Genomic DNA, 27427 nt, shown 5'->3' with positions numbered 1-27427 from the left:
AAAATAAGTCTGTGGTGAAACGTTATATAGCCTATATTCCGCAGCAACAATCAGACTTCCGGTTTCTGTATTTTGCCTTCAAAATAAAGGTCTGCGATTAAATGTTATATGTACATGGTGTATTTTGTAAATTTTCAAAGGAATACCTACGTGGGAAAAATCTAAATAAAACAGAATTACTATTTAAAATAACTTACATAAGAAATAATATCATAAAGGTGGAGCACATTGAGAGATGTTTAGAGCTTTAGTAAATGTATGCAGAGAACATATCTAATATTTTGTTAATTTGCTGATGCTCATTACCTATGGACAAGGATTGTGTAATAAATCTATCCACACTCTATGTGAAGGGATCCAAATACTTTCCAATGTCAGTAAGTAAAAATGTAATTGGTTCAAAACATAAAATCCCCATTCATGACAACAGCCAAAAACAGATTCTTAACTTTTAATTGAAATGTGAGTTTACACCGGGAAGTTCAATGTCATGTTGGTGGATATAAAAAGTTCATTAACAAAAACTATCACACAAAATGGTGTGGCATATCTTTTTGCGAAAACAGCCCAAGCTTTCCACGAAATCCAAACCTTGACATACAGAGGCACCTCTCTCTAAAATAAATAGTTTCATTTACAGAATGAGAGTAGTTATAAATATCAAGGCGCATATTATACATGTATTTTTCGGAAAAGCAATTATAAATGTATTGTTGATATGCAATTACAAAATAATAATCAAAATGTATTAGCCCAAACAAAATCAACCAGAAATGCAAAGACAAATTATATTGGCAAACCAAGACAAAATTGGCACATAATGATAATTAAAAATAAAAAGCACATTAAAAGTGAAACTTTAAATTAATAGGCACTAGATTGATCATTTCTGGCACAACAATATCTCTCTTTGATTCATTTTAAAGCACAAGAGGCAAAATTCACAAACCTATTGAACCTTTCCACGATAATCTTTTTTTCCAGATGTCCTGATCATTTATTCCTTCTCTCTCAACATAACATACACTGACACAATATTGTTTGCAGGTTTTACATTTAATATCACTCTCCTGGAAGATTCTTCAGTTTTCTTTATTTTAAAGATATTTAAGGAACCATTAAATGGATTAATCAAATACATTTTTAAAGTAATTCTGAAGGATCCTCCAGCACGATTTTCTCTTAGAGTGTAAATGAAGCATTTGCTGCATGCTTGGTTCGCACGGCTACAAGGGTGGGATTCTATATGTATTAGTTATGTCTAGAGGGGGCACATGCCTCACTGACTAGTGTCTGGATGCTATCACTGCATATTTAACTGAATGGGCAAGAGCAAATGGAAATAACTAACCAAACCAGAAGTTTGAGATTGTGACGACCGCCATGGATTGGCCCAGCTTCACATTATAACCCAGACAAACCCAGAATATATGTGATGGTCGATACTCATTCAACCACAGGCTAGATATGTTACAGGTTTGGAATGGGGCTTTGGCCTGTTTCTACCATTCACATGTGTTCAACCAGTCACCTGTATGTTCTCAACATAAAAACATTCAACACTCAAATAACCTGTTATGAAACCATCTAAGAATACTTTGGAGAATTAGCTTTGCAGTTGAGGTTAAAATGTACTTTTAAATTAAGGAACAAAATACTGAATATGGATATTTGGAAAATGGAACCTTTAAATAATTATTCAGAAAATGTCCCAAACATTTCAATACATTCTAGTTGATTGACAAGAGAAAACAAAATGTGATTTATTCACAACATAACCTTACAGGTTGTGTTCAGTCCGTAAAACGTTCACAACAATTCTTTAATATTAAGGGAACATTTTACCTGCACAGCATCGTCATAGAGATCTCTGACAAAGGCATCTGTTGAGAACAGACTGCAAAAAGAGAAATGTGTAGAAACATTTTAACCTGAGGGAGGAAAACAGATAGAGGAGAGGGAGAGATGATGAGAAGCATTGTGAATGACTGATGTCTAACCAGACACACTGAGGCGGTCGAGAGTGCCCTCTGGTGGCATCGGAGCTCGGCTGGTTTCTTTGGCATCTCTTGAATTCCGCCTGCCTGCTCTACCTGGCCCCTCCAGACAGAGGCACACATCATGCTGCTTCAGATATTCAGATTGTGTTCTTCATGACAGTATGAAGAATCCAACTTTTTCTTTCATATTGTTTCTTTATCCATGGTAAAAGAAATCTTGGTTGATAAAGTGCCACATTGTAATGTTCGCCTGCCTCTTTGTGCTGATGAGAGCTGCTGCGCCCCCTACTGGCCAGCCTCAATAGCAGCCTTCCCTCCAGTTCTCTCCACTGTAGGTTCGAGGAGCAGGCAAAGACCTGAGGAAGAACCAGAGAAACAGCTGAGATCTGTAAGGGCACTCGGCAAAACTAACTACATCTAATTAACAGACCTGCTTTGTTTGGAAGATGTGTTTGAACATTCAGTGAATGTAAGTTGTGTACCTGCGTACTGGCTGGGCCAGTTTGCTGCGCGGCACAGGGATGCCTCCGCCTCCTACACCACCCCCTCCCCCGGCACTAGGCCGAGGAAGACCGCTGCGCACCGGGCCTAAGGAGCGTGTCGGGGTGGAGGCTCCAGAACCAGGCGTGGACGTGGCCTTCACAGGCTGCCTGAGGGCCAGGGGCGACGGGGTGGCCGGGGTGCGTAACTTGCTGGGAGAAGGGACTGGACAGGAGAGGGCAAAGGTCAGGACAGAACACTACAGTTTAAGGAGAAGGTTCATAGATTATGACCCTTCACTATGCCCACCACGGGCATGTAGATCAGCGTCAGAGGTTTCACCGCTCAGGAACGGACCACAACACCATGACCCGAGGCAACGGGGATACGAATGCAGCATACATATGAAAAACATGCATTGGCTAATACCTAATGTGTGTTCAGAAGAACTCTTCGAATGCGCTGACATGATGGGATTTCACCACGAGAACCGTACACGAAACCAAGCAAAAGGAAACAACAAATGAACAGGAGGCCTTGTATTAAGTGTCTGCAAACTCTACCAAGTCCAACTGTGACAGTTCATTTGTAAGGGGAGTGAGGCACACATGCCCTCTAGTGGTAGGAAACCAATGCTACAGGTGGTACCCGGGGCCCAGTTTTTCAACAGTTGTCAAACAGGATGAACAAAGAAAACAATGACGTTTAAGTCAACGACTCATCTGCTCTATTTGTTCTAGTTCTACGTATGTAACCATATCTGATAGGGGAAATCCGGAGAGGTAGCTTTTGAAAAACTGGGCCTCAACACTTACACATTCACGTCATGAAGGAACCACAATCACGATGTATAACATTAGGGAGCATGATCAGTGAATACTCACTGAAATCACCTTCTTCTCCAAAGCAACAGGAGAGATGAACTAAACAAAGACGAACACAGGAGAGATTGGACTACATTCAATAGAGCAGGAGGAAGTGCATGGACGATATGGATGGGGAAAAGAGCTCAACAATAAAATGTCCCTTTAAACTTCAGGATACACCTCACCCTAAAAGTAAATAACATGCTACTACATCTGGTAGATACATCTGAAACATTGTCTGAAACAGATATGACATCTGGCAGCCCCCAAGGCAAATCCCAACCAGTTTCTCAGAAGGTTTTCCTCAACATTCATCCTGAGCAGCATCCGTTTCTTCAGGAGAAAAGCAGAAAAGGAAAAAGCCTGACAACCGGACGCTTCCATTTTCTTCCAGCCTTGTTCATGCGGTTCTTTGTATTCCTGCTACATAAGGTCAGACCAGACAAACCCAAGAGGCCACGCTGAAAATCCACCAACACAGGAACACCATTGAGACTTTCAGGAACGGAATTGCCTTCCATGGCCGTCCCAGAAAACAACCATTTACCACAGAAACCTGGACACGACCGTACCCATCGACACTACTGAGTCCAGTGGAGGAGGATGCTGCAGACAGACCCTAAAGGTGTGTGTGTGTGTGTGTGTAGGGGATTCTCTACTCATCTGGTGGCCTGGGAGACCGTTACCTCGTAGGGAAGACGGGCTTTGGAGGTGCTGTTTGGGTTTCGGGGACAGTAATGATCGAGCGGGAGGTCCTGTTTGGGAGGAGCGAGGGGGGGTGGAGTACCGGGAGTGGAGCGCAGCGGAGGAGTGCTGGGCTACTGGGGAACAAATGGAGACGACAGATGTGGAGAAGCACAGTCAGACATACCCTGACCTACAGTGCTGCTTCTGAAGTGGAGGAGGTGAGACAGGGAGGGACCAGACAGCTGGAGGAGCTGGAGGGAGACCCAGGGAGTCAGCCGAGCCAGGCTAGTAGCAGCGTTTTTCTCAGACAAGGTTGAGTGACCAAGAACACCAGGGGGCGATGTGGTTCAGCAGACATCCACCGTCCGGAGGGAGAAAACTCAGAGCCGAGCTGGGCCGAAACAAGGCCAACCCAGTACCAGTGCCTCAGCAGAAGAAGAGCGGTGGGCAAAACGGACAGCGCATGCTCTGCTTTTAGAGTTTAGAAAGAAGGTAGGGATAGTGGTGTCAAACATGCCCACAACAGCCAGAGGAAACACTGACAAGTGAAGGAGGCGATTCCCTGTTAGAAGAGTAAAACCAACAGCTGAGGTGTGGCGCCATGCTCATATAACATCCACATATACACAGGTAGTGTTTCTAGTCAAACTTTACCTAACATTTACCTAACACACACTGGGTTATCAGGGTATGAAGCTCTTATCCAGCAGATTGACTGATCCAGATTATGTGTCCTTTGACCAGCAGCCTTTTCCCTTCGGGTTCTGAGTGAGGATTAGCCTGGCGACACCGTGGAGATTATCACCCATTACAGGATTAGAAGGGAATAGATCCTGCTCCAAACACACTGACTCTGTCACGATTCACGTGGAAAATTCAGCTTCAGCACTCCCCCCTAAACATCCTTTACTATAAACTCTGACGAGGACCCAGTTTGAAGCCCTTGATTCTAATTGATGGGGATGATATGGGAGAAGCGTGTGAAGGAAGAGAAATGATAGAAGCAGAGAAAGAATCCCCAGCCTACTAAACCAAGACAGCCGTGACCCTTAGAGCTCAAAGGAAGCGTGTTATGGTGTCACCCAGTCACTCATTGAAACAAAGTTACATCAGCACTCCTGTCACTTCTACATACAGCTGCTAAACATGGTTTCCTACGACAACAGAATTGGATAACAGTCCCAGCTATTACTGAGTGAATGCAAGTACAGTGTGTGTGTAGTACTTACTGGCTGACTGACTGACGGCCTGGTGTCTGGGCGAGCCGCCGTTCGGCACTTGCAGGTTGGACTCACAGCTCCTGCTGTTCTTGACGGGCTCTGGGATCTGCTGGGCCACGTTGGAGCGGGTCAGGTTGGGAAGACTACGCCTCAACTTGTCTACAAACGGAACAGCAGAGCAAAACCACATGGAACCAGCGGGACCCAACAGCAACAACACGGCCTGCATTTCAGCCAGAACGGATCATTTCGCAGTGTGCCCTTACCTTCGTTCCTCACGGTGTTCGTCTGCAGGTCCTGGGGGGCGTGGCCCTGTAGGGAGTGACGCGGGGCCTGGAGCCGGCTGATGATTGGCTGCGGGGAGCCCCGGCTGTGGTTGTACTCCAGGGAGCGCGCAGGGGAACGGGAGCGGGGGGAGTTCCTGGGGGAGGCACGGGGGGAGTGTCGTGGGGAGGGGGAGAAGCGGCTGGAGGGGAGGTGGAAGGCCGGGTGCGCCGCCTCCTCCTCGTCCTCCAGACTGTGCGCGTCCAGCTCCTGGTCGCTGAAGGTGCTGCGCCTCAGAGAGTGACAGGACGAACCAGAGCTCCTCCTGGACGCCGTGGCGGCGTAGTCCTGCCGAAGACCTGGAGACAGACACGCCTGGTCAAAACAGACACGCGGCCGTAAACGGAATCTCGCAGGGCGAGACGTTTCCTGTGACACGGCAGACCCGGAGGTACCCACTTTCTTCCTGCATGCGGGCCAGGATCTGCACGTCGGTGACGTCGTTGAGCTTGTACGTAGTGGAGGACCCCACGGAGTCCTCGTCCATCTCGGACGTGCTCAGTTCGCTGTCCACGGAGGACTGTGGGCTGACCGGCGGGGGGGCGCGATCTCTCTCGGCTGAGCCAGCGCGCTGCTGGTGATGCGTTACTGGGGGACATTCACACTCCAGTTAACATCGACCAACAAGACCTTGTACCTCAAAACCAATCTGGAGTTTATGTAGTGACAAAAAGACTGTGAAAGTTGTTCATACTCGTAACTTCTTGCACATGATTACCACTACATAGCTGATCGTTTAACAGCAACGCTTTGCAATGTAAACAGATGCTGCCCATGTCAAAGCCATTTACATGTTAACAGAAAATAAGAGGAAGAGAAGGCACGTTCGAGGCTGGAGTACCTTGGTTGACAGGGGGCATGAGCTGCTGTCTGACAATGGGCACCCTGCTGGGCGTGGAGCAGGGGGAGTTGAAGCCACTGCTGTAAGGGCTGTTGGCTGTGTTTGTGCAGTACGGGCTTCCGTAGTTCACCTGGGGACTGTAGGGACTCCCGTAAAGGCTCCTGCGCTTGTTGGCTGTGAGGAGATAATTTTTTGAACATTAATTCTGCATTTACATTTGAGTAACCAAAGCTGTCATCCCATGTGACTTGCAGCCAGGTCATTCGGCTAGATGGGACAACCACATCAGGCGTAACGTGCAATGTTTCTCTCAATAAAGAAGTTATCAGCAAAGGTTGTGGAAGTAAAGAGTTGGTGGGACTGATTGTACAGACACTATCCTGGTCCAGACCGATCCTTCCCTGAATGTCTGACATGGGAAGTCATTGTAGGCATCTAGGTGCTTCAATGCCAATGTCTACAGGCTCACTAACAAGGAACATTGTCTCTCTGAGGCCCATTAGCTTATGTCTTAATTTGTTGGCAGAGGGGGACATCATTGAGTCACTCAAAGTTTATGGCAGACGTGGATGTCTTTCTCATGAACTGGAGGAGTTAACAATATGGCCCATTCACTCCCTACTCCGCTGTCAGGCAGGACAATGCGGTTCTGTGATCCGCAGCTCTCCACACAGACTTCATACAGCAGGCCAACAAGCCAGTCTCAGCCCAGCCTGGTTGTCTGCTCTGACGATTCACCACGAAGCCTCAGCCCAGCCTGGTGATCTGCTCTGCCGACTCACCAGCCCATGGGCATTACTGTTGCTGCGCTGCAGTCCCTCTGTGTTCCGCTCAGCCCACAGTATTGCCTACACTCCAATATCCAGGGACACACGTGTGCTCATCTCCCCTTTCTGTCTAGGTGGGTTTCACACAGCTGGGTGGTGACTGGAAAAGAGTCCTTTATGACCAACTCTCCTCTTCATACTCCCTACTCCCCCGGCCTGCTCAGAAATAGAATGCTACTTGGAGATCAGAGACAGCGCAGTACAAGAGCTGTGTTGTGTGTCAGGCCCCGACCAGACCGCCAGGTCCTCACAGAGAGACAGCTGACTGGCTTCTGATACATAGTTAGAAGTCGCCAGCCTCTAAGTGGCCCCTGCATGTGTTGGTGTCAGCTGCGGCACTAACTACCCCCCCCCCCCCCCCCCGCTCTGACCTCTGGAGGCAGGGCCGAGTGGGGGAGCCTACAGAGGACTCCGGTCAGGTGCTGCTAACAAGGAGGTTACTGAACCAATCCCACTGAAGGGGACTAAAGCACATGGAGCTGTTGCCCCAGGTATCAGATAGTGGAAGACAGGGGGAATGTTTTCCATTACATATCAGGTCATTCTGATTCGTATGATATCTCTTTTTATCAGATTTAGATTCAGGTCTTACCAAATATGTCTGGTTTGCGCTGCTTTGCAGAACAGACCTGAAATAAAAGTGGTCAGAATGAAGCTTTATGCAATGGCCATCCCAGTGCCCTGACCTAAATCTCACTGAAACCTGTGAGGTGAGCGGACTACGACAGTCCATGAGGGAGGACCAAGGACCCTGAAGGATCTGGAGTGTCTGAATGGAGGAATGGTCTTAAATCCCTTTCTGTGTTCTCCCACCTCATCAAATATTAAGGGGGACGACTCAGAGCTGTTATCTTGGCAAAGGGAGTGTGCAAAGTACTAAATGCAGGGGTGCCAATAACTGGCACATTTCTGAATATAAGATTTTATTTTCTTGAAAAATTCACTCATTTAAAAGTTACTTTCATATTACATTATTAGTGTCAGATCAAGGTTATAAACAACATTAAAAAAAGAAATGTGCTAATATTTCCAGAGGGCACTGTATGACAATTAATTTCCGACAGATTATTGACTAATGCAATCTGGTCCAGATAAATTAATCCACTAGAATGTTATCTGCAAACAGTTAAATGCCCTGTTGTTTTCCACATCACTTTTCCCCAGATTAAAGCAAACTGATTGATTCTAGTTCTTAAGTAACTGGACAGAGTTCAACCTGGCCATAGGTAACCTAAATGGATTAGAGATTACTTCAATTGTTCTTTCAGACCTTTGGGAGAACGTATACAACAGTTGAATCCTGTAGATAAGTATTGCACCAAAACCAAAGACACTTGATATAGTATTTACATTCCAAGGGGGCGAGTGATTTAAAATTGCACTCCAGTCACATGGTGACCACATGAAAATGGCCTACATCCTCCAAAAACAAACAGTTTTCAAAAAAAGTGTGACCTCCCCTCCCTAAGACACATCACTGACAATAACAATCCAAACCCAAAGAACTATCAGGGGTGCAGTAGATCATTTAGGGAAGGGTTGACTGCTATCTTACTTTCAACAGGCAAGAGTCGGATGTCACTCGGATTTTGTCTACCAAACCAATGATTCGTTTGCAGGGTGGGACTTTTCACCAGGGAGGCGATGGATGATCAGGTGACCAGAGTGAACTTTTAATGGCTAAGAAGACGTTGGATGGAGCAGTTCAGTTCTATAGCTAATCATCATAAGGACCTCAGTGGTTTTCCTGGCTACAGGGAATGTCTTAGCATTTTGCAGAACAGGGACCAAATAAAAATGTCCTCCTGAAATATTGTGGCCTAAAACAAATTTTGAAAAACCTCCTGAAATCTGCCGCAGGCCAAAATGAAAGCTAACATTTATTTTGAACACCACCTAGACAGATACTGCGTGTACTCTCTCTAAGGGCATAGTTTATTAAATAGAAATGAACATAACATGCACTTAAAGACATCCAACCCTTGTATTCAACCACTATTTCCATGAACTTGTAGCCATGAGAACAGTGGGAGAAAGAAGATGGTTGGGCAGCAGAACCTTTGGTTTTCATTGGAATTAGCCTAAACAGCACAAAGTCAGTGAACAACCCCCAGAGACAAAGCACAGGCAGGGCCAGAGATTAGCAGGTTTGATTGAACGGAAGATGGATAGGGGAAGGAGGGCCACAGGAGCTTTAGTTGTGTGGTCTGGAGAGAGGGTGGAAAAAAGAGGGATGAAATGAGTGAAAGAGCGTGACTTGGACTAGAGGAGGAGGGACCATCCAGTCCTTTATAGCTGCAGTACTGTCCCAGTAGCTACATGTTGGGGCGATGCTTGCCAGACAGGCCAGCTATCAGCCTGGGGTTAGAGTCTTCCTGATGTACACATACAATAACTGAATGGTACTGTCAAAAGTCCTTTTCAGAAGTAGGGTTATTTTTTTCCAGAGAAGATTCCAGGAAATGATCAGGCTTCTCAGTATTCACATTCCAACCGTTAGTCCTATTTAAAAGCAGAACACCAATGGAAGATGACTGTATTACTGTAAATGGAGAAATACACAGGAATCTAAAAGTTGTATTTGTTACCTGTAATCAATGCAAACCTCTGTAAAAGTCCTCACAGTATGTCTGATATGTGGGGTAGTTTAAACCCGGAGGCTCGTCTGCTATGCAACCAACCATTCAGATTTTCCAACTGTTCACCATGGCAGTTGAAAAGGACATTCGTTTTAAGCCTACCTTTGACTGAAAGCAGCAACTGTCGCTTTCCTTTTTTAAGGTTGTGTCTGTCCATCCTTTTATGATAACCCTCTTACCGTTGTGATTTTGACATTCACATTTGGAATTCATAAAATCAACTAGGTCCCCCATTAGCTCAGAAGTTAAAATATTGTTAATGTAGTAGCGCATTTTCTTCTGCGTGTGTTTCAGTATGAATGATGCACGTGCTTTAAATCCTCACCCTGGTTTCCATACTCAAGCCTATTCAGACATCTCCATTCCGAATGTGTTTTCACACAATTGGCATCGGACGGCGTGTTATAATCATTAATAACACATAATAAAACATGTCTTTAACTGAACAAGCTGGGAGAATAAAATCCTTCCTGCCTCCAGTTTGTAATATAAGACAGGGACAGCATTGTTTACATGTAACTGGGAGTGTAGAAACACAGGCTGGGTTACCATGACAAACTCAAACAGCAGAAACACACAGACACAGAAACAGACACAGATTTTTCCATGAACCAGCGGTCACCATGGGCCTTCCTGGCATCCGTTACGGCTTTCCATTGACACTGACTGCTAAAACCACCAAAAGAAGGGGTTTCTGTACGCACTTTAAATCCTCATAACGCGGTCTGAACACACCGCCGGGACGCGTGGAATGTTAGTCAGCATCCAGACCAGACACCCCGCACTTCGTGAAATTCCTTCAACACAGCAAACGCAGTCCTCGTGCGCCGCCATGGCAACCGGTTCCTCACACTCCCGTCGACACTGAGAGGGGGGCGTGTCAAGGCGTCAGTGAGGCTTACAGTCAACACAAACGGATCAGTACGTAATGGACAGGCCAGTCCAGCCAAACGTCCTGTTCTCCTGTCTGAAGTAGTCAGGACCTCTCCTCAGGCACAGGTACTTTAAGATGGAGGAGCCAGCAGGGAGCTCCTTTAACCCTCTGTCAACTGTGCATAGTGCAGGAGGTGTTTCGCCTGCAGTGCTGTTTTCTCACACACCTGAAGAATGTAGCTAATAATAAGCAGTGCAAAGGGCCACCAGCGGTACTCCGGCATGTTCCTTTGTGTGGCAAGGAGGAGATTTTGAGTAGGGGGGGGGTGGTGGGGGTGCTAGAAGCATTACATCATGTCTATTATCGGTGACATAATCCTCCCCTCACAATGATATCACCTCCCCCTCCCCCAATAATTGATCTAGTATGGTACCACCATCTGCACAGTGGCCATCTAGCCTCTTGGTCTGGACACACACATCCAAAAGACCACTGTCCGAACGTGGATGTGTGGGCCACAGGCTAGTCCGAGGAGACGGGACTGGAACCCCACGGTCCTGAAGGTGTCGTCCGTTGCTTTGGCGTTGACCAACACCCCAGTTTATAGATAGAGTCCTCCAACAAACTGTTACTTAATGTGATACGCGAGTGTCACACGAGAATACCTGGGTAAAAATGGAACTGGCCCATCTCACTTTAGACAGGAGGATTTGGAGCCTCGCTGATTGTCTATTATTAGTTTTCAAATGCAAGGGGACAGAGATAGACCTGCACTCACACATACTGTGACACCACCATACAGCGCTGTAACTAGCACAAAACCACAGCACGTTTGTCCTTGGTGTGGTGGTCCAGGTACCAGTGAGCCGAAACCACAGGCCACTGTCCCATCCCAAAGCATTCTACATTTTAACATGGCAGGGATTGGAATGAAAGCAGACGGGAATCCAGAAAAAACCTGTACACTTGAAATGAGAAGCAAGGGAGGAAGAGAGGAACCAGGACTGAGAAGAGAGTGTGGAGATTGTACCTGACATGGTGAGGTCCAGTCTGTGGATGAGAGAACGCTTGGCGGACTCCATGTCAGGGCTGGGGTTGTCCAGGGCCTTGCGGCACCACACCATGGGGCTCAGGGCTTTCTGCAGGGGGCTGTTCAGCTTGGCTTCGTATAGCCTGGAGGAACCCAGCAGACGATACCACACGTGTCAAAACATGGATATGAAAAACATTTTCCAGAATTGTCATCTCCGGAATGGTTTATCAGTGGATGGATTGTTTATACAGATTTGAAGTGTGTATCTAAAAGCTCAACTGAGAAATAATTCATCAACTTGGCATATATATTTTGGAGATTTTGTTTCTGCACGTGCCTTCCTTTTTTCATCTGGGTTTCATGAGGAATCACATATGACACTGAAAATATACCACACCCCCTTCTCTTCACTGAGATACATTTCTTGGCCATGTTATGCTTTTATTGATAGACAGTGGAAGAACTAGAGGGGTATGATGAACCAGCCAGAATTAGAGGGGTATGATGAACCAGCCAGAACTAGAGGGCTATGATGAACCAGACAGAACTAGAGGGCTATGATGAACCAGACAGAACTAGAGGGGTATGATGAACCAGACAGAACTAGAGGGGTATGATGAACCAGCCAGAATTAAAACCACACTGCAGCAGTGTGTGTTTGGTTGCCAGCGTGTGTCTAGGTCACTAGATCCCCTTTTCTCATCTCAGACATCAGGTTTAACAGTAGTGCCAGAAACCATCTTCCTGTTTGTTAACGTACTTGGCACTTCTGCAATGGCAACAGCAATCCTCCAGAAGACTAACCGGGCCAGGCTGGCTGGGATAATCACCAGCAAATCAATAAGATGAAAGACCTGATGATAATCACAGGAAATGGATGGGGCAGGACTGGTGAGCATTATTTACAACCTGCCTAGGCCTAGATCTCATCAACGCTATGGCTGATACTAGAGGGGGAGAGAGAAAGAGGAGAGAGAGAGAGAGAGAAAGAAAGAGGAGAGAGAGAGAGAGAGAGAAAGAAAGAGGAGAGAGAGAGAGAGAGAAAGAAAGAGGAGAGAGAGAGAAAGAAAGAAAGAGGAGAGAGAGAGAGAAAGAAAGAGGAGAGAGAGAGAGAAAGAAAGAGGAGAGAGAGAGAGAAAGAAAGAGGAGAGAGAGAGAGAGAGAGAAAGAAAGAGGAGAGAGAGAGAAAGAAAGAGGAGAGAGAGAGAAAGAAAGAGGAGAGAGAGAAAGAAAGAGGAGAGAGAGAAAGAAAGAGGAGAGAGAGAAAGAAAGAGGAGAGAGAGAAAGAAAGAGGAGAGAGAGAAAGTGCCTGTACCAGGAAGTGACATCTGAGTCAGCAACTATCACCTCTGTCTCACTCAGTCAGGGAGAAAACCCCTACCATGAGAACAATCAGATGCAAAACATCTAACAATAGGGCTGAGAGATGAAGCCTTATCTACCGATTATGGACAGCGGGTTAGAAGTGCGCATGTTTTTGATGATAACTTTTAAAGAATCTTATTTTAAAGGCATGTTGGGTCTAGTGTCCAAGCTGTTACTTGGAATTAAGCCTGACTGTCCAGTTAACACATGTAGACATGCATTTCAGCATCAATCCCTGACTGTAACAGCAGTACAGCACTTTACTGCAGGACCGGGCAGGCCGGCAGACCCAATCTGATGCTAATTTAGGGATTGTGGGAGTCAATGACCAGGACGGGCTGAGCCCTCAGTCCAAAGTGCTAAGGGTAATCCTGGGTGTGGATCCTGGGCTGCAGGGCAGACAGGCAGCGGGAGGAAAGGAGTGTGTGTGGAGGGGAACTGGTGAAGAAAGGACATATGGTAACTTCTCAGTCCCTCTGCTCTTCCTTCCAAATATAGACCAGATTCTCTGATTTTAGTCAAAGTCATTTTGATATGAGCAGAGCATAATCCCTGAACAAAGCCAGGAAAAGGCTCCTTTGCTCTCATGCTGTGACTGAAGGGTCTGCCAGAGCATTGGCCCTTTACATTCTGGCCATCATTAGTGACCGTCTGCTGTCTACAGCTGACCTCCTCCCACCCCTTGACCTAAAACACAACCCATTACCATTAAATGATCTTTAAGAGGCCAATAAAACCCCTATCTAACTGACTGTTAGTGTAGACCTGGGCCCGTCTGTCAGAATGAAGGACACAGACAGGCACGGACATGGCTCTGAGGTTCAGCTCTTCCAACAAACAAAAAATGTCATTATAAACAGGCTTATTTCCCATCAGGTTGACAGTGAGGGCTAACTCTCTGCAACTGTGTCACGGATTACCTCAAGTTGGGATCACTATTGAGATTTGTGCTGCCTCACAAATCCAATCAAAACATCTCCAGTTACCCAGATTAGGCGGCTACACTTGGTAGAGTAAATCTGTGTATTATCGTGTAAGCGACCTTACCCTTTAAACCGCAACTGCACAGTCAGTGCACAAAAACAGATGACCCTGAACTTCAGTGGGGTGACTGGCTGGGCCAAAATGCACAACATGTCACATACTGTAGCATTGTCATAATCCCTTAGCTAGTCCTAGCAGCCAATTACTTTCCCTCAGGCTGTTTTCATTCACTACATTGGTGGCTGGTGTGTGTGTGTGGCAGCACTGGGAATCCTAACAAAGGAGCTAACTGTGGCCTTTTCCCCATAGACTATGGCTGGGTAAACAACTTTCAATTTGACTGAGCACACTGCACTCTTCTCACCACTATGGCAGAATTCGGCAATATGTCACCGAAATAGTGAAACTGGCAACCAAAACATACTGACTGAGCTTCTGTTAGCATGAAGACACAATACTGTCCACATCTATTGTATATAGATAACTGATTACTTGTATATAGATAACTGATTACTACTAGCTTTTATGGGGGTCATTTTATTTAAAAGAGTAAACAAGGTCAAATCAAAATGTTACAACTAAGCTGAGGACTAACAAGGGACTGTGATTAGTTCAAGCACAGCAGCAACCACTGAACAATGAATGCCAGGTTCCACTGTTTCAATACGACGAGGATGTGATGTGACAAGCACAGGTGGTTAGAAAGTTCACACGTGATTCCCTTTTTATTGGGATTTTTTCCAACCCCCACCCCTGACTGAACGAAAAACAATCTCTCTGCGGTGTGATGACCTCAGTGTGTCTGGCAAAAGAACACAACATCGCAAACTACTGTATTAAGGACATGGCCGTGCGGTGCATTCCAATGAGGAGTCTTTCCCCTCCCGAACGGTTGTCATTATAGATAATGCCTATACCAGCTGCGCCAGGTTGAGGAGCTGTCACATATGGGTGCATTGACACACTGGTTGATTGGTAGTTCTTGTATTAGGGCGTGCTGTTGAATTATCTCACTGCTGTTTGAGAGCCCTCACGCTACTTGAATTACAGATGGTGTAATAGTGCTGTATCACTCACCAGCTGTCTTCATCTTCGTTCAGACAATCCATGTCCTCGAGATCGAGGATTTCTACTTCATCCAAGATTGAAGTTTCCCCCTCATCCGTAAAACCTAATGTTTCCCCTGCGTCAATAAAATACGGGTCGATACGAGTGAAAGGGGTGTTAGCCGATGCCCCCTCGCCCTCATATGCTCTCCTGAAACTGATGCCATCATATGACAGTCTAGGGCTCAGACAACGGGAGTTTTCTAAAAGCCCTCCATAGCCAACCGTTCCGCTGAACCCCACCCCAGGGAAGCCGGCCAACCCAGCCGCTGAGGAGGCTGACAGGGGCGACTCGTATCCTGCACTAAGCGGTCTATGATTCCCTGACATTGCTCCAGATGAAGACAGTAGAGTGGACCGACTACGGAGCTGCTCGTTTTGCTGTTCGAGTTTCTTTACCAGGTCCTGAAGCTTCCGCACCTCCAAGTCCGCGTTGATGTTTGAGTTGATATCCTCCATAGCTAAAACGTTAGCTAGCGCCACCACTGGCACACACAATCCTTGGCTGTGTGATCTTTCGTTTCTTCTTTTTTGCTGGTGGTCACGATATGTAAGTAAGTTTAATCAATACGTACATGTATACTAAATACACTTGTATTCAAATAAGTTATAGGGCTCATCGGCGTCATCTTTTCCAAATATTCGTACACACGGGTACAGCTGAGGCCATTTTCACTCTATACCCGTCGCCAACTGTGAAAGACCAACAGGCAAGACTAGGTCATCACGTTTACATCGGTTACGAGCTCGTAACCAAGCACGCGCTTACCATACCGAGGTGAGCTCACTTTTTTTTTTAAGTTCTTAACTTTTCTTTGTCTTATCAACAGCAAGATATGACCATGTAACGAAATCATCACAAAAAAAAACAATACAATAGAAATAACATCAGAATAAAAACTAAATTAAATGACATGTAAACAAAAAATATGAATATTGATGAGATATATCCAGCCAACATGTTAGTTGACAAAGATCTATTATTTTTCTTAAGTTTCGCCTTGCCCCACCCAGTGAGGTGTACTTCAGACTAGTGTCTGGCAAAACAGATGTTATACTGTACACTAGGAATTAGTATTATCTTAAAATACTACTAATAGTTATGACTGAAACTTTTGATGATCAATGTAACATCTATGTTACATTATCTAGAGATCAGTTGAAACTTGCTTTAAAAGATAAAAAAGAAAAAACAACCAGAAGCAAGTTTCTTTATCAAAGCATTTATTTCCACATTGTTAAAGACAAAATTGCTGGGAGTAGTCAACAGTTTTACAATGACACAACTGGGACTGATTACTGCCATAGTGAGTGGAATGGCTGGTCAATATATTTCCTACATGAAGTTCTGCTATGAGACCTCCAGTCCTTCTCCAGACTCTAGCTGCTCTTCAGGCCTCAGTCCCCCTCCCTGGCCTTCCGTTTGTCCTCCTTCAGCCTCCTCCTGGCTCCCCAGGGTCTCCTCTAGGCCATCCTGGTCCGAGCCAGCGTTCTGTGACTCAGGCCGCTCTTCATCCTCCTCATCCTCTACATCCATCTCAAACACACGGACGTGCCGCAGGTTGGAGCTCAGCTAGGTTACAGAGAAAAGAAAGGACCTCATAACTGAATAATGTGAACTTTTTAAACCAAATTTCTAAGTGAAGCCTGTTAAAGACTTAGTAAGAGAATTCACTGTTTTACCACACAGGCCACCTTCCTGATCCCATTCACAGCCACAAACTGGGCCTTCATGTTCTCCAAGTCTCTCCACTGGTTCTCCAGAACTAGCCCCTGGGAGGGGATGGAACCACTCTGCTGGTCCAACCTGAGAATACAGTCAAAGTATGTAAATCCCCTTAAAAGTTTGACATTTGGACACATGGATATATGAGCTACATTCCAACTTAATTTATTGATAAGGTAACCCAATTTAACCAAAACATTTTTTACTTCGAAACCATTTATGCAAATAACAAACAAAAAAGCATTTTTTTTCTGAAAAACTTTAGAAAACCCCTATATTTACAATCACAAACTTGGGAGGGTCTTAGCCATTCATAAACATTAAAAAGCAGCACACCATCTACTGAAGCTAGGGGTGTGATTATATTTTCTGCATTATGAAATTGCATTTTTGTTTATTATGGACGAATAAATGAATGTAACGTATAATCTATCAGTGTCATTCTTAATAGGTTCCCTTTATCTGTTAATAGTGTTGAAGTGAAGATAACATTTACGGATATGTAAAGTACAAGACAATTTCTTAGGGACTGTAGTAACTTTTTTACATGACTAATTACGGTTACTGCCAATGCGTAGAGTAAATGTTCAGCACACAACAGGTGAATTACAGGTTTGGTTTATCTTTTGTGTTTACGTGCGCATCTTTTGTTCCAGTTTGTAGTAAATCATGGTTTAAGGTGAGGCAATAGGTACAGTTAAGAGCAGATCACCAGTGGGGTTTAGGAATATAGGGCTATGTTTGCCTTTTGAACCACACACCTAAGACTGGAGTCCCAGTTGAACTCCTCCTTGCAGCTGAGGGCGGAGGAGAGAGGGAGCTGGGCCAGGACACGCCCCCTATTCTCCTCTTCCTCTGATGCTTGCAGCACCACTGTCAATGTCTCATTGTCATAGAAACGAGCATCCTGGCAACTGTACACACGGTCAGAGCTAAAAACAGAACCCCCCCCCAAAAAATGGTGCTTCAATAACAATCAAAGAGAAAAGCACAAAGTAAATGGCAGTGATATTGTCCTGTACAGCTAGAAGTGGTGTTAATTGTGTTCCATTTGTAGGAGAGATGACCAGAGATTCACTCACCTGGATCCTGCAGTAGTGTCATCAATACTTTGGCACAGAACATTACTGAGATCTATGGCTGTGAGAACATTGGAAACAGGCCTGGGAAAACACCAAAACAGATACATATTCAGAGAAAGAAATGCTCTGTCAAAGACAAAAGGCTATTTGGAGTTCAAAGACAAAGTCAATGTGGATTGAACATCATGACTTAGTGAGCAGTGTTGTATTGTACCGGTTTGGTTCTGTACTTCTCCGTAGGAGGTAAAGCTTGCAGGGGGAAACCTCTGGCATGCAGAACACCACATAGTGCAAATTGGCCTTCTTGTCATTGTACCTAAAGACACATTTAAAAAGTACTTAAATGTTATTGAAATTAACCGGTGTAATATATATTAATTACTTCATAATTCTTATATATTAATTACTTCATCATTCTTCATCATGAGAAGATGAGTCTTTTGGTAACATTTTAATAATATTTTGTTACTCACAATGATGGAAGTTCAAAAAGCCTTGGTGTGTTTTCTGAACTGCAAAAACAGAAACAAAATCAATGAAATAAACATACCACAAATTAGTAAACATTTATTCAATAAAATAGTTTTTGAGAAGATGACATAAATGCTAGCTTACCTCTCTGGTACAATGTAGAGAGACAAACTCACAGAACGCTTCACAGACTTTCCAATTACCTCCTATAAATAAGCACATGAGTAATACCAAAACATATGTCACATCAGAACTTGAATTCATACAGCTTCATTTGGATGTCATCTCTAAAGTGCTGTCTAGGAATGGAAAACTGCTATAACTGAAATGATAACTGTTTATTAAACATACAAACTGATAATGTGTCGAGGTTATTACTGTGGACAGAGAGGAACAGCCTGCCACAAGTCAGGATCATGTTACAAATACTTATTCAGATTTATAGCCTCCTGGAAGTGGTGCTAATAAATGCATGACTCAGCAGATTTAGAGCCAAATTTGATATATTTGACAATGTGCTATATGCCAGGGACAGAATTAATTGGTCTGCACTTGAGTACTCAAGAAATGCACATGAATATAGATTTGAGTGCATTTCAGACTTACAGCAGGTTTCTGGAGACACAACTCAATCACCCCTTCCATCATTCTCTTCACAAAGTGTAAGGACTTCTGAGGGTATGAAGGGAAGAGGAGCGGGCTCTCTAAGTAAACCAGAAAATTAGGAACATGGTCAGTTCAATAAGGAAATGATTCACAACAACAGACAAATTCATCCCAAAATCCTCCATCCAGAGACATTTTGATAATAAAAGCACACTTGCTTCCTGTGTGGTTCTCTCTCCTGAAATAAAGGGTATCCAGTAGTTCACCTTTCAAATGTGTGCTCTCCTGCAGGAACTTCAGCCACTGGTTTCCTTTGGTATTGGGTGGCGACACTAGATCCTCATCTTCATCCTTCAAGTACTGAAACAACAAAAGATTTTAAGTGTGTCAGATAACTCTGACCTCACATGCAAGAACATGCCTTCCCAAACCTTTCCTAAAGCTTCTCTCAGATGTTTAACATGTTTTATTTCTACCTTAAACTGGCACACCTGATTTAATTAGCCAACGGCTTTGACTGTTAAAGGTGTGCCCGTGTGTTAGAACATCTGAGGAGAAACCATGCACTAGAATAAACCCACACAGATGACGTGTCCCTCACCTGGCCGACACGCTCCACATTAAAGTACTTTCCTTTCCGGTCAAACAGCTCTTCATTCTGGATGAGCACAGGAAAGGGCATTTCATTGGCTTGTTAATATGGAATTATATATATATATTATTTTTTTAAAGTCTAGTTTGTGATGAGCTGGGTGAATTTAGTGCTATTCTACTTGTTGAATCAACTTTACCTCACTGAAGTGTTCAGACAGGAAATCTGCCACAAAGGCAATGTCCTTCTGTGTCATCTGAGTTCAATGGGATAGATTAACATTATAGCAACCATTTAGTGTACAACACCTATTGAAATGTTCCTAACTTTCCCTCTGTTTCACCTCACCTTATTGAGTTCAGGTGGAACGTGATCCTCCGACATCCTCAGCATAGCTGCAGAACATGTTCATTGAAAAACTAGTATCTAATAACCAATATTATTTTAAATATACTATATGTACCATTAGTTGTTAAAAGGTACTACATCTCCAGCTCCCTGATGTGGAGGACTTACCTACATACAGCCACCGGAAAAAAGCCTTGAAGTTCTTCATGCTCTTGTCAATCACTCTGAATGGAAGACACACGGCCATGAGGGGCAGATGTTTACCAAACACCAGGGTTGAATTAAACCTCATTTTAAATAATTGAGAAAATTGATAAATAGCACAAACAAACTCACTGTAGAAGTTCATTGGCTTTCAATGTGAATGACCCCACAGCTGTAATGGCGTCTTAAACAAAACAGGAATATTAATTTTACTTTTATTTGAGATGCTAAAAGCAACACAAAACTAAAACAGAGCTGTGAACAAATGTCCCAGCTAGGCCGCCTTTATCTCATTTTCATCGGTAAAGCTATGGCATGGTTCATGGAGTATTTATACACCTTCTATAGCCACAGAGTCCAGGCCGAGTGGGTGGAACTTCTGTTTCCAAAGAGACATCCCCTTCACCTCGCTGAGATGGTACAACAGAGCCTCAGACCCGCTGTGGAGAGGAATGGAAAGAGAGATGAGGCCTGGTACCCGAAACGGTATCAATGAGATTGTGATGAGTCAAGGGTGGCTACCTCTGTAGATGGCTGATCACCAGCTTCTGAATGCTGGAGTAAGAGGTTTCTATGGACTGGCCCAGCTTCTTCAGCCCCTATGAGACAACAGAATCACATCAGTCTTACAGTAAAAAAATCACAATTATGCCTAATCTTTAAATGACTGGATTATTCAACTCACCTTGACAGTCAGCTGATTCATGAGGAGGGCTTGTAGTTCAGGGCTAATACAAAAATTCAGAATTCAGTAAGAGTCTGCCCGTAGATCTTTCAGTCAGTCTTTTAAGAGGCGGTATATGGCGTCATTTAGTGCCACCTACAGGCCATTTCAAAGCACTTCATCTTAAACCAGTGTGCTTATAACTACACAATAAATAACCTGGTAGAAAGCCCATCTGGTAAGGAGAGGGTAGAGTACAAGTATTATTGGATCGCAGGGACCCTCCTCACCTTGATTGTCCCCACAGTAAAAGCTCCAGAAACTCATCCTGGACTTGTGTGTTGGTGTTCTTCTCCTATAAAACAAACTGGTTTAGATCACTCAGCTGTCATTTTTGGAAAATCACACTGAAATAACAGTGACCACTGACCTGAACAAACTTAGTAAGCCTGAGGTCCATCTGCATGAGGATATCTTCCCAAGCCTCGCACATGCAGGTGAGGGAGAGACGCAGATACTGAAGAAAAAACCCAGAGATGCTGAACACGTTGCAGAACAAGCACCTGGAGCCATGACTTGTATGACGAATGCTCCCAAACGACGTCACGGAAATATTAACTACAGACGTTGTTTCTAAAATGGATCATCCTTTTGTTGAAGGAATGTTCCTGCGTAGCAGGAAAATCTATTTGTAGTGTATTCAGATTTGAAGTTTCTCTATAACCTCTACAGAAAACATGCATTCGTTATACTGTATAATTCACGTCACTCAGATTTTCTGTTTAAGTAGCAGTATTTTCGAGCTGTAGCACTGAGACACGCCATCTGTATGAGAAGACATCTCACAATAGTTCCATAAGGAGGCCACCGACCTGCAGCAAGGTGGAGATGTGGGTAAACTTGCGCGCCATCCGAGTGACCTCAGGGAGACAGTCTGAAAGCAGCCCGGTGTCCAGCTGGAGATGACAAACATAAACAGGGAGAATCAAAAGGGAGTAAATGCATATGTGACACAAAATGCAACCTTAGTTAAATGTAGTCATGGCTGATTACCTGGATGTAGCGGATCTCCGGGTCATTGTCAGATGATCGGATCTCCGTGATGATAGACAGGGATTTCAGATCACTGGACAGACACAGGCTTCGACATGTCCCAGGAACCTGATAAAGAGAGAGTGCGAGAGAGATTGAGTGAGAGAGAGCGAGAAAGAGAGAGAGATTGAGCGAGAGCGAGTGAGGAGAGACTGGGTGATTGTGATAATGTGGGTGTATTCTTACCTCTGGTAAAGTGGCGATCTTATACATCCCGTAAGCATACAGCTCCAACAAGCAAGAACCTCCCCCCAGAACCAGGATGTTCAGCCTGCAGACAATTCACCATGTGAGTACTGTATTTGAAACTGTACTTAAGATGTGTTAAATCAATCTTCAATAATAAAGCATATGAAACTCTGAGCACTCTCACCTCACTTCTCCCAAAAGGTTGAGTATCTCATCTGACTTCTCTTCACTATGAGACAAAGGGTTTGTTTATCGGTAGTTTGGGGAAAATGGGATTCTAGTGCAGATAGACTGAAATAAACACCACTAAAGAGCCCCTGAAACATTTACATGAATTGCTTGCAATGAAGATAAATAAACATACCTGAATATTTTGGACGTAGTACTGTAGCTAAGAATAAACAACACAATATTTAGCCTGGGTTAGGGGGAGTAAAAACAAGTGCGGTACCGTATATATGTTAACAAAAAAAAAAACAGGATGTCCTGTAAAATGTATTCTAGATTAATAAAACCAAAACAAATTCTATGACAGAGACTGTTGTACCTCTTCGGAAGAGTTGGCAGCTTGGGAAGAAAAAGGTTGGACTCGTCTTCAGAACTGTAGAATGAGCTAAGGACGCTGAAAGACAGGTGGTTCATAATTTCACTACACACTTCAAAACAGTCTCTAGTTTAACCAACCACATATTAAGCGTCTCTCAAAAGTATTTACCCTGTCTGGACTTTTCCCAATCTTTGATACATGAAATCAAAATTGATTTAATTAAATTTTTGCCACTGATAAACACAAAAGAAACCAATCAACAAGTCATTCTAAATTAATTACAAATTCAATGAAAACCCCTTTGCCCTCTATTTTAACGAGATTTACCGGTCCTGACACAGAGAAGCATCCCCATAGCATGACACTGCCACCTCTACGCTTCATGGTTGGGATGGTGTGGCAAGGCTTGTGGCAAACAGCGCTTAGCGTTGAACCCAATCACCGCTTTGTGGTCTCATCAAATCAGAGCATCTTCTTACTCCGATGTGCCTCCTGGCAAACTCTAGCTGTGAGTGCGTCTACCATAAAGGCCACGTGTGAAGCCTCTAGGTGGCCTCCCTAACTACTATGTTTTTTGCTCAATACTCAGTTCATAAGGACAGCCTGTTTTAGAAAGTTGTGCCATATAGTAATAATGAACTTTACGGTTTTCTGAGAGATATTCAAGGACGTGGAAGTGTTCTTACATCCTGTAACAATTAAATGTGTTAAAGTCCAAGGGGGTGAATACATTTGAGTGCCACTGTAAATGTATTGTGTAAACTCCCCATGCAGACCTGCTCTCCTCCAGGACTTCCATCCAGTGCATGCAGGACACAGGGTTCTCCACTGGGAATAGATGAAGGATATCGGCCTTCTCTGCATCACACAGCACCACTAGCTTAGTGTCCCCGAGGCTAAAAGCCAGGACTGAACACAGAGGAGACACTTTAGATCGGCAGCATACAAACATACAGTGGCTGATATATAGAGCTACAGTAAAGGTTTTGGGTTGAGTATAAAGGTATATCACTAACACTATTATTCTATACTTTCAATGTGAAGTTGAGATATTCAGGTCCATCTTTTGCCATCTCTTACTTTTGCCATCAGGTCTCCAAGCAAGCGCTGTGATCTCCTTTCCTGTGTTCTCATTGGGTGGCAAGCTCCAAACACGCTGGAAATTGGCAAGGCGATGCAGTAGCAGCTACAACAAAAACATGGATTGAGGTACAGATGAACAAAATGACTTTCACAAAAAGCTAATGTGATAAATATGTTTGAGTGTTTAGTTCTCTACCTCCCCAGCAGTGTTCGCCAAGGCAATAAGATCCCTCTTCGGTGACCATGCCATGCACAGAACAGGGTTGGGGAGCTGCTTCTCACCAACTTGACGGAAGGAAGGCATTATTGTGGGCTGAAAAGGGAAAAGTCAGCATTAACCAGTATAATATGGGCAAGCGCCTCAAATGTTTTGTAAACAAAGAGTTAGAAAGTTTGCCAGTGATATGAGCTGGAGTAAGTTTGGATATCATCCACAGCCTAGAGGTTGGTAGTGACTCCAAACGTTATCCAACATTCTGAACTGCAACCATTGCTTAAGAGTCAAGGGAACGCGACTACCTTACTAACTAGTTAACTTCACCCTAAGGCGATCATATCTGAAATGAATTGTCTAGCAGTGGGATTACAAGCTGGTAGTACAGTCACAAAAAGGACACCTTAGAATACTTTGTTAACGTTTACCAATCCAGCTAGACTGGGAACGTTGGCGAGCTGTACTAGCTAGTGTCGAAGCAACAAAGTAAGAATTATTAAACATTTAATATATCAACGTTTGTTTTAATGTTCTTGTAAGTGTACTTGTCAATACCTAGCTAAAATACTAAGCTAAATAGCAAGCTAGCAAGCAACTTGCTACACAAAAACTGCGAGAAACAAAATAGCCAGTTTATGGCATCTTACAGTGAAGGGATATCGGAGGATCAACTATGGTACAGTACTGTTACTTCACTGAAACAATCAGTAAACTGTAACAGTTTAATATTTACATTGCCGCATGAGCGTAATCTAGCTAACTAGCCCCATATTCGCGGACCGCACCATTGAATTAGGTTTTGACCAATCATATTACCTCTGAGTAGCCAATGAAAGGAAAGCAACGGAGATACAAATAGGACAAACTGAACTACACTGTTTCCTCGAAGATGGCTCTCTTTTATGTTTCTATTTTATAGCTAGCTCTTCGAGGAATTATTGAACGTCTCGCATATATTGCAAAATTAAATCACATACCAACATATAATTGATGGCTGTCCATTTGTGAATTTGGATGACAGAACCTTTGGATGATTTTGACAACCACCCAACTAAAAAGTATTGTGGACCAGGTTTGTACCCCTGCACGACCCGGGTTATCGTTCAAATATGTATGGCCATCCCTTGTCACATACATGATGGTTTGTCTGTTCTTCAGCTAAAGCCGACTCAGTTGGAAACGCTCCAGTTCTATTATATTGCCCGACCATGTACAAGGCTATTTGAAGAAATCAACTCCAATTAATGCAGTTCTATATCCTGAAGCTTTGCCCATAGGGGCTTAGCTCCTATTGGTTTACCCCTCTGCCAATAGGCAGGCACTGAAAATTTTAATATGCAAATCGCACCTCTCATGGCCTTCTGCCTCCATTGCTATAAAAGAGGTCGTCACACCCCAATCTGTCTCCCTTCTTTCTTTTACGAGAAAGTTTAGTTATATGCATTCAACACATGAATTTCAACACAGCTAAGGATGGCTTCACCAACTTCAGTCGCTGGAGCGGCTTCTTCTGCTGCAGCACCCCGGCCACTGATGTCTCTGTCAACCTGCCGGTGTAGCGAATTAGACCCGGGGGTGGACGCGCACACATTGTGCTCTGCGTGTCTGGGACCGCTGCAAGCTTGTGGCGGTGCCACCGAGGAGCCTGTGTGAACCGCCTGCGCCGGTGAGGATGGAAAGGCTTCCCTTTACCGGTGAGGATGGAAAGGCTTCCCTTTACCGGTGAGGATGGAAAGGCTTCCCTTTACCGGTGAGGATGGAAAGGCTTCCCTTTACCGGTGAGGATGGAAAGGCTTCCCTTTACCGGTGAGGATGGAAAGGCTTCCCTTTACCGGTGAGGATGGAAAGGCTTCCCTTTACCGGTGAGGATGAAAAAGGCTTCCCTTTACCGGTGAGGATGGAAAGGCTTCCCTTTACCGGTGAGGATGGAAAGGCTTGCCTACTTCTCCGAGGAGGTCCCCCTCGGCGATGTCCTCTCTCTCCTCTCTGAGGAGGACTCCTTTCAGGAGTCGGGGTCGGAGGCTGAGGAGACCGGCCCGGTTTTGGCTCTGCCCGTCTCGGGAACTGTTCTCCCTCTCTCGGCTGAGCGGGTGCGGAGTTGTTCCAGCTCTTCCACTTTGGAGGAGGCTGTCTCACCCCCCAAGGAGCGGGCAGCCTCTGTTTGAGGCTGCCCGCTGGACGCGGAGGTCCCCTCCCTGCGCAAATACGCAGAGGAGGTGTGGAGCTCTCCTTTCATGACCCGAGGGACTGGGAAATCTCACCTCGCCTTCACTACGGTTGAGGGGCGGTTGGAGACACTGAGCAGGGGCATCCCGCCCCTGGAAACAGCTCTGGCGTACTCCCTGGTTCCGGGGCCTGAGCAACTGGTCCGACAAGCGCCCCGCCCTGCCTTCGGTGAGGGACCGTGTCTCCGCCAGCCTGGCGGAGAAACAATACGCCATCTCGGTGCAGTCTTTTGCGACAATGTGGGCCTTCTGGCTGCGGCTGTGGCTGGGATGACGGAGGGTTGCACCTCCTTGTCCCCGGCTGAGGTGAGCGAGGTGGCGCGTGCTTCGGCGGCCATCTTAAAACTCACACAGGCCAATTCCCTCTCGGCCGGTTGGGGGATGGCGACATCGGTCGTGCCGGTTCGGCACCTATGGTTGGCACTGACCTCCCTGAAGGAGCCGGATAAGGTCCCCTTCTTAAACACTCCGCAACAGGAGGGCGACACTATTCGGCGCTGTGGTCACCGAGGCCCTGGTGTGCCAAAAGAAGGACATGGAGGAGCGTCTCTGTCTGGGTCCCCTCTTGCCGGTCCCTTCTTCGTCTGTAGCATCCTCTGCTCCTCCTGAGGCCTCACTGAGGCCTGGGGGTTGTCTGCTTCGCCGGGCACAACATCGCCGCACTCTGAACCGGATGCGGCGTGCCCGACACAGCGTGAGGTGTGGGAACCTCGCCCCCAGAGGTTGTCCCCTCCTCCTCCTCCCCGCCAACATAACTTCGGGGGCCGTAAGGCCCCACCTTTTAAGAAGCGGCGTACCTGACTCTTTGGGGGGGAGAGTCCCTCGGACGCTTCCCCACCCTGTGTGCGTTTGGTGGGGAGCTCCTCTGTTTCGATAAATAAAGTTGTGTGTTCACCTTATTTACCTGTGAGTGAGCCTTCATTCCAAAAGGCCGCTGTAGTCTTTGACTGTGGTTCAATGGAGTGTCTGTGGTTAGTCATCCCTTGGTCAAACGTTTTCTAGCAGGGTCCTGCCGTCTCCGGCCGGTGGCCCGGCGGATGTTGCCTCAGTGGGATTTGGCTTTGGTTCTTTGGTGTGACGCGCCGTTTGAACCGATTGATCAGATACCATTGAAGATGCTGTCCCTTAAAACTGCGCT

General features: G+C 45.1%; 2 protein-coding genes across 8 annotated transcripts; both read right to left on the bottom strand.

Moving 5' to 3' along the window:
• Positions 1–435: 435 nt before the first annotated feature.
• Positions 436–15978, bottom strand: slain2 (SLAIN motif family, member 2). 7 transcript variants are annotated; one of them, XM_020049324.3, is made up of 11 exons: positions 15218–15978; positions 11789–11931; positions 6419–6592; positions 5977–6165; positions 5520–5876; positions 5263–5412; positions 4033–4167; positions 3365–3403; positions 2910–2942; positions 2483–2705; positions 436–2356 (listed from the first exon to the last, which is right to left on the bottom strand). In XM_020049324.3, the coding sequence occupies exons 1-11, from the start codon at positions 15703–15705 to the stop codon at positions 2299–2301; spliced, it is 1989 nt and encodes a 662-aa protein (XP_019904883.3). In that variant the 5' UTR covers positions 15706–15978; the 3' UTR covers positions 436–2298. The 7 variants fall into 7 exon arrangements, with proteins under 7 accessions (XP_019904883.3, XP_028977630.2, XP_019904884.3 ...); XM_029121797.2 differs by having other exon boundaries at positions 15646–15978; XM_020049325.3 differs by lacking the exon at positions 2910–2942.
• Positions 15979–16469: 491 nt separating this feature from the next.
• anapc4 (anaphase promoting complex subunit 4) lies at positions 16470–24866 on the bottom strand. Its single transcript, XM_010872159.3, has 29 exons — positions 24712–24866; positions 24047–24163; positions 23848–23953; positions 23544–23676; positions 22768–22842; positions 22585–22611; positions 22405–22449; positions 22218–22302; positions 21993–22100; positions 21812–21895; positions 21370–21456; positions 21230–21294; positions 20961–21003; positions 20798–20874; positions 20615–20715; positions 20408–20459; positions 20240–20295; positions 20072–20118; positions 19923–19979; positions 19733–19789; positions 19398–19491; positions 19132–19229; positions 18670–18731; positions 18528–18566; positions 18269–18370; positions 18055–18135; positions 17734–17904; positions 16930–17053; positions 16470–16819 (listed from the first exon to the last, which is right to left on the bottom strand). Exons 2-29 carry the CDS (start codon positions 24152–24154, stop codon positions 16598–16600), a joined length of 2406 nt encoding a protein of 801 aa, XP_010870461.1. The 5' UTR covers positions 24155–24163; positions 24712–24866; the 3' UTR covers positions 16470–16597.
• Positions 24867–27427: the final 2561 nt, after the last annotated feature.

The sequence above is a fragment of the Esox lucius genome, chromosome 8 (genome assembly GCF_011004845.1).
Source record: "Esox lucius isolate fEsoLuc1 chromosome 8, fEsoLuc1.pri, whole genome shotgun sequence".
NCBI classification, from domain to species: domain Eukaryota; kingdom Metazoa; phylum Chordata; class Actinopteri; order Esociformes; family Esocidae; genus Esox; species Esox lucius.
This window is presented reverse-complemented; position numbering and strand designations above follow the sequence as displayed.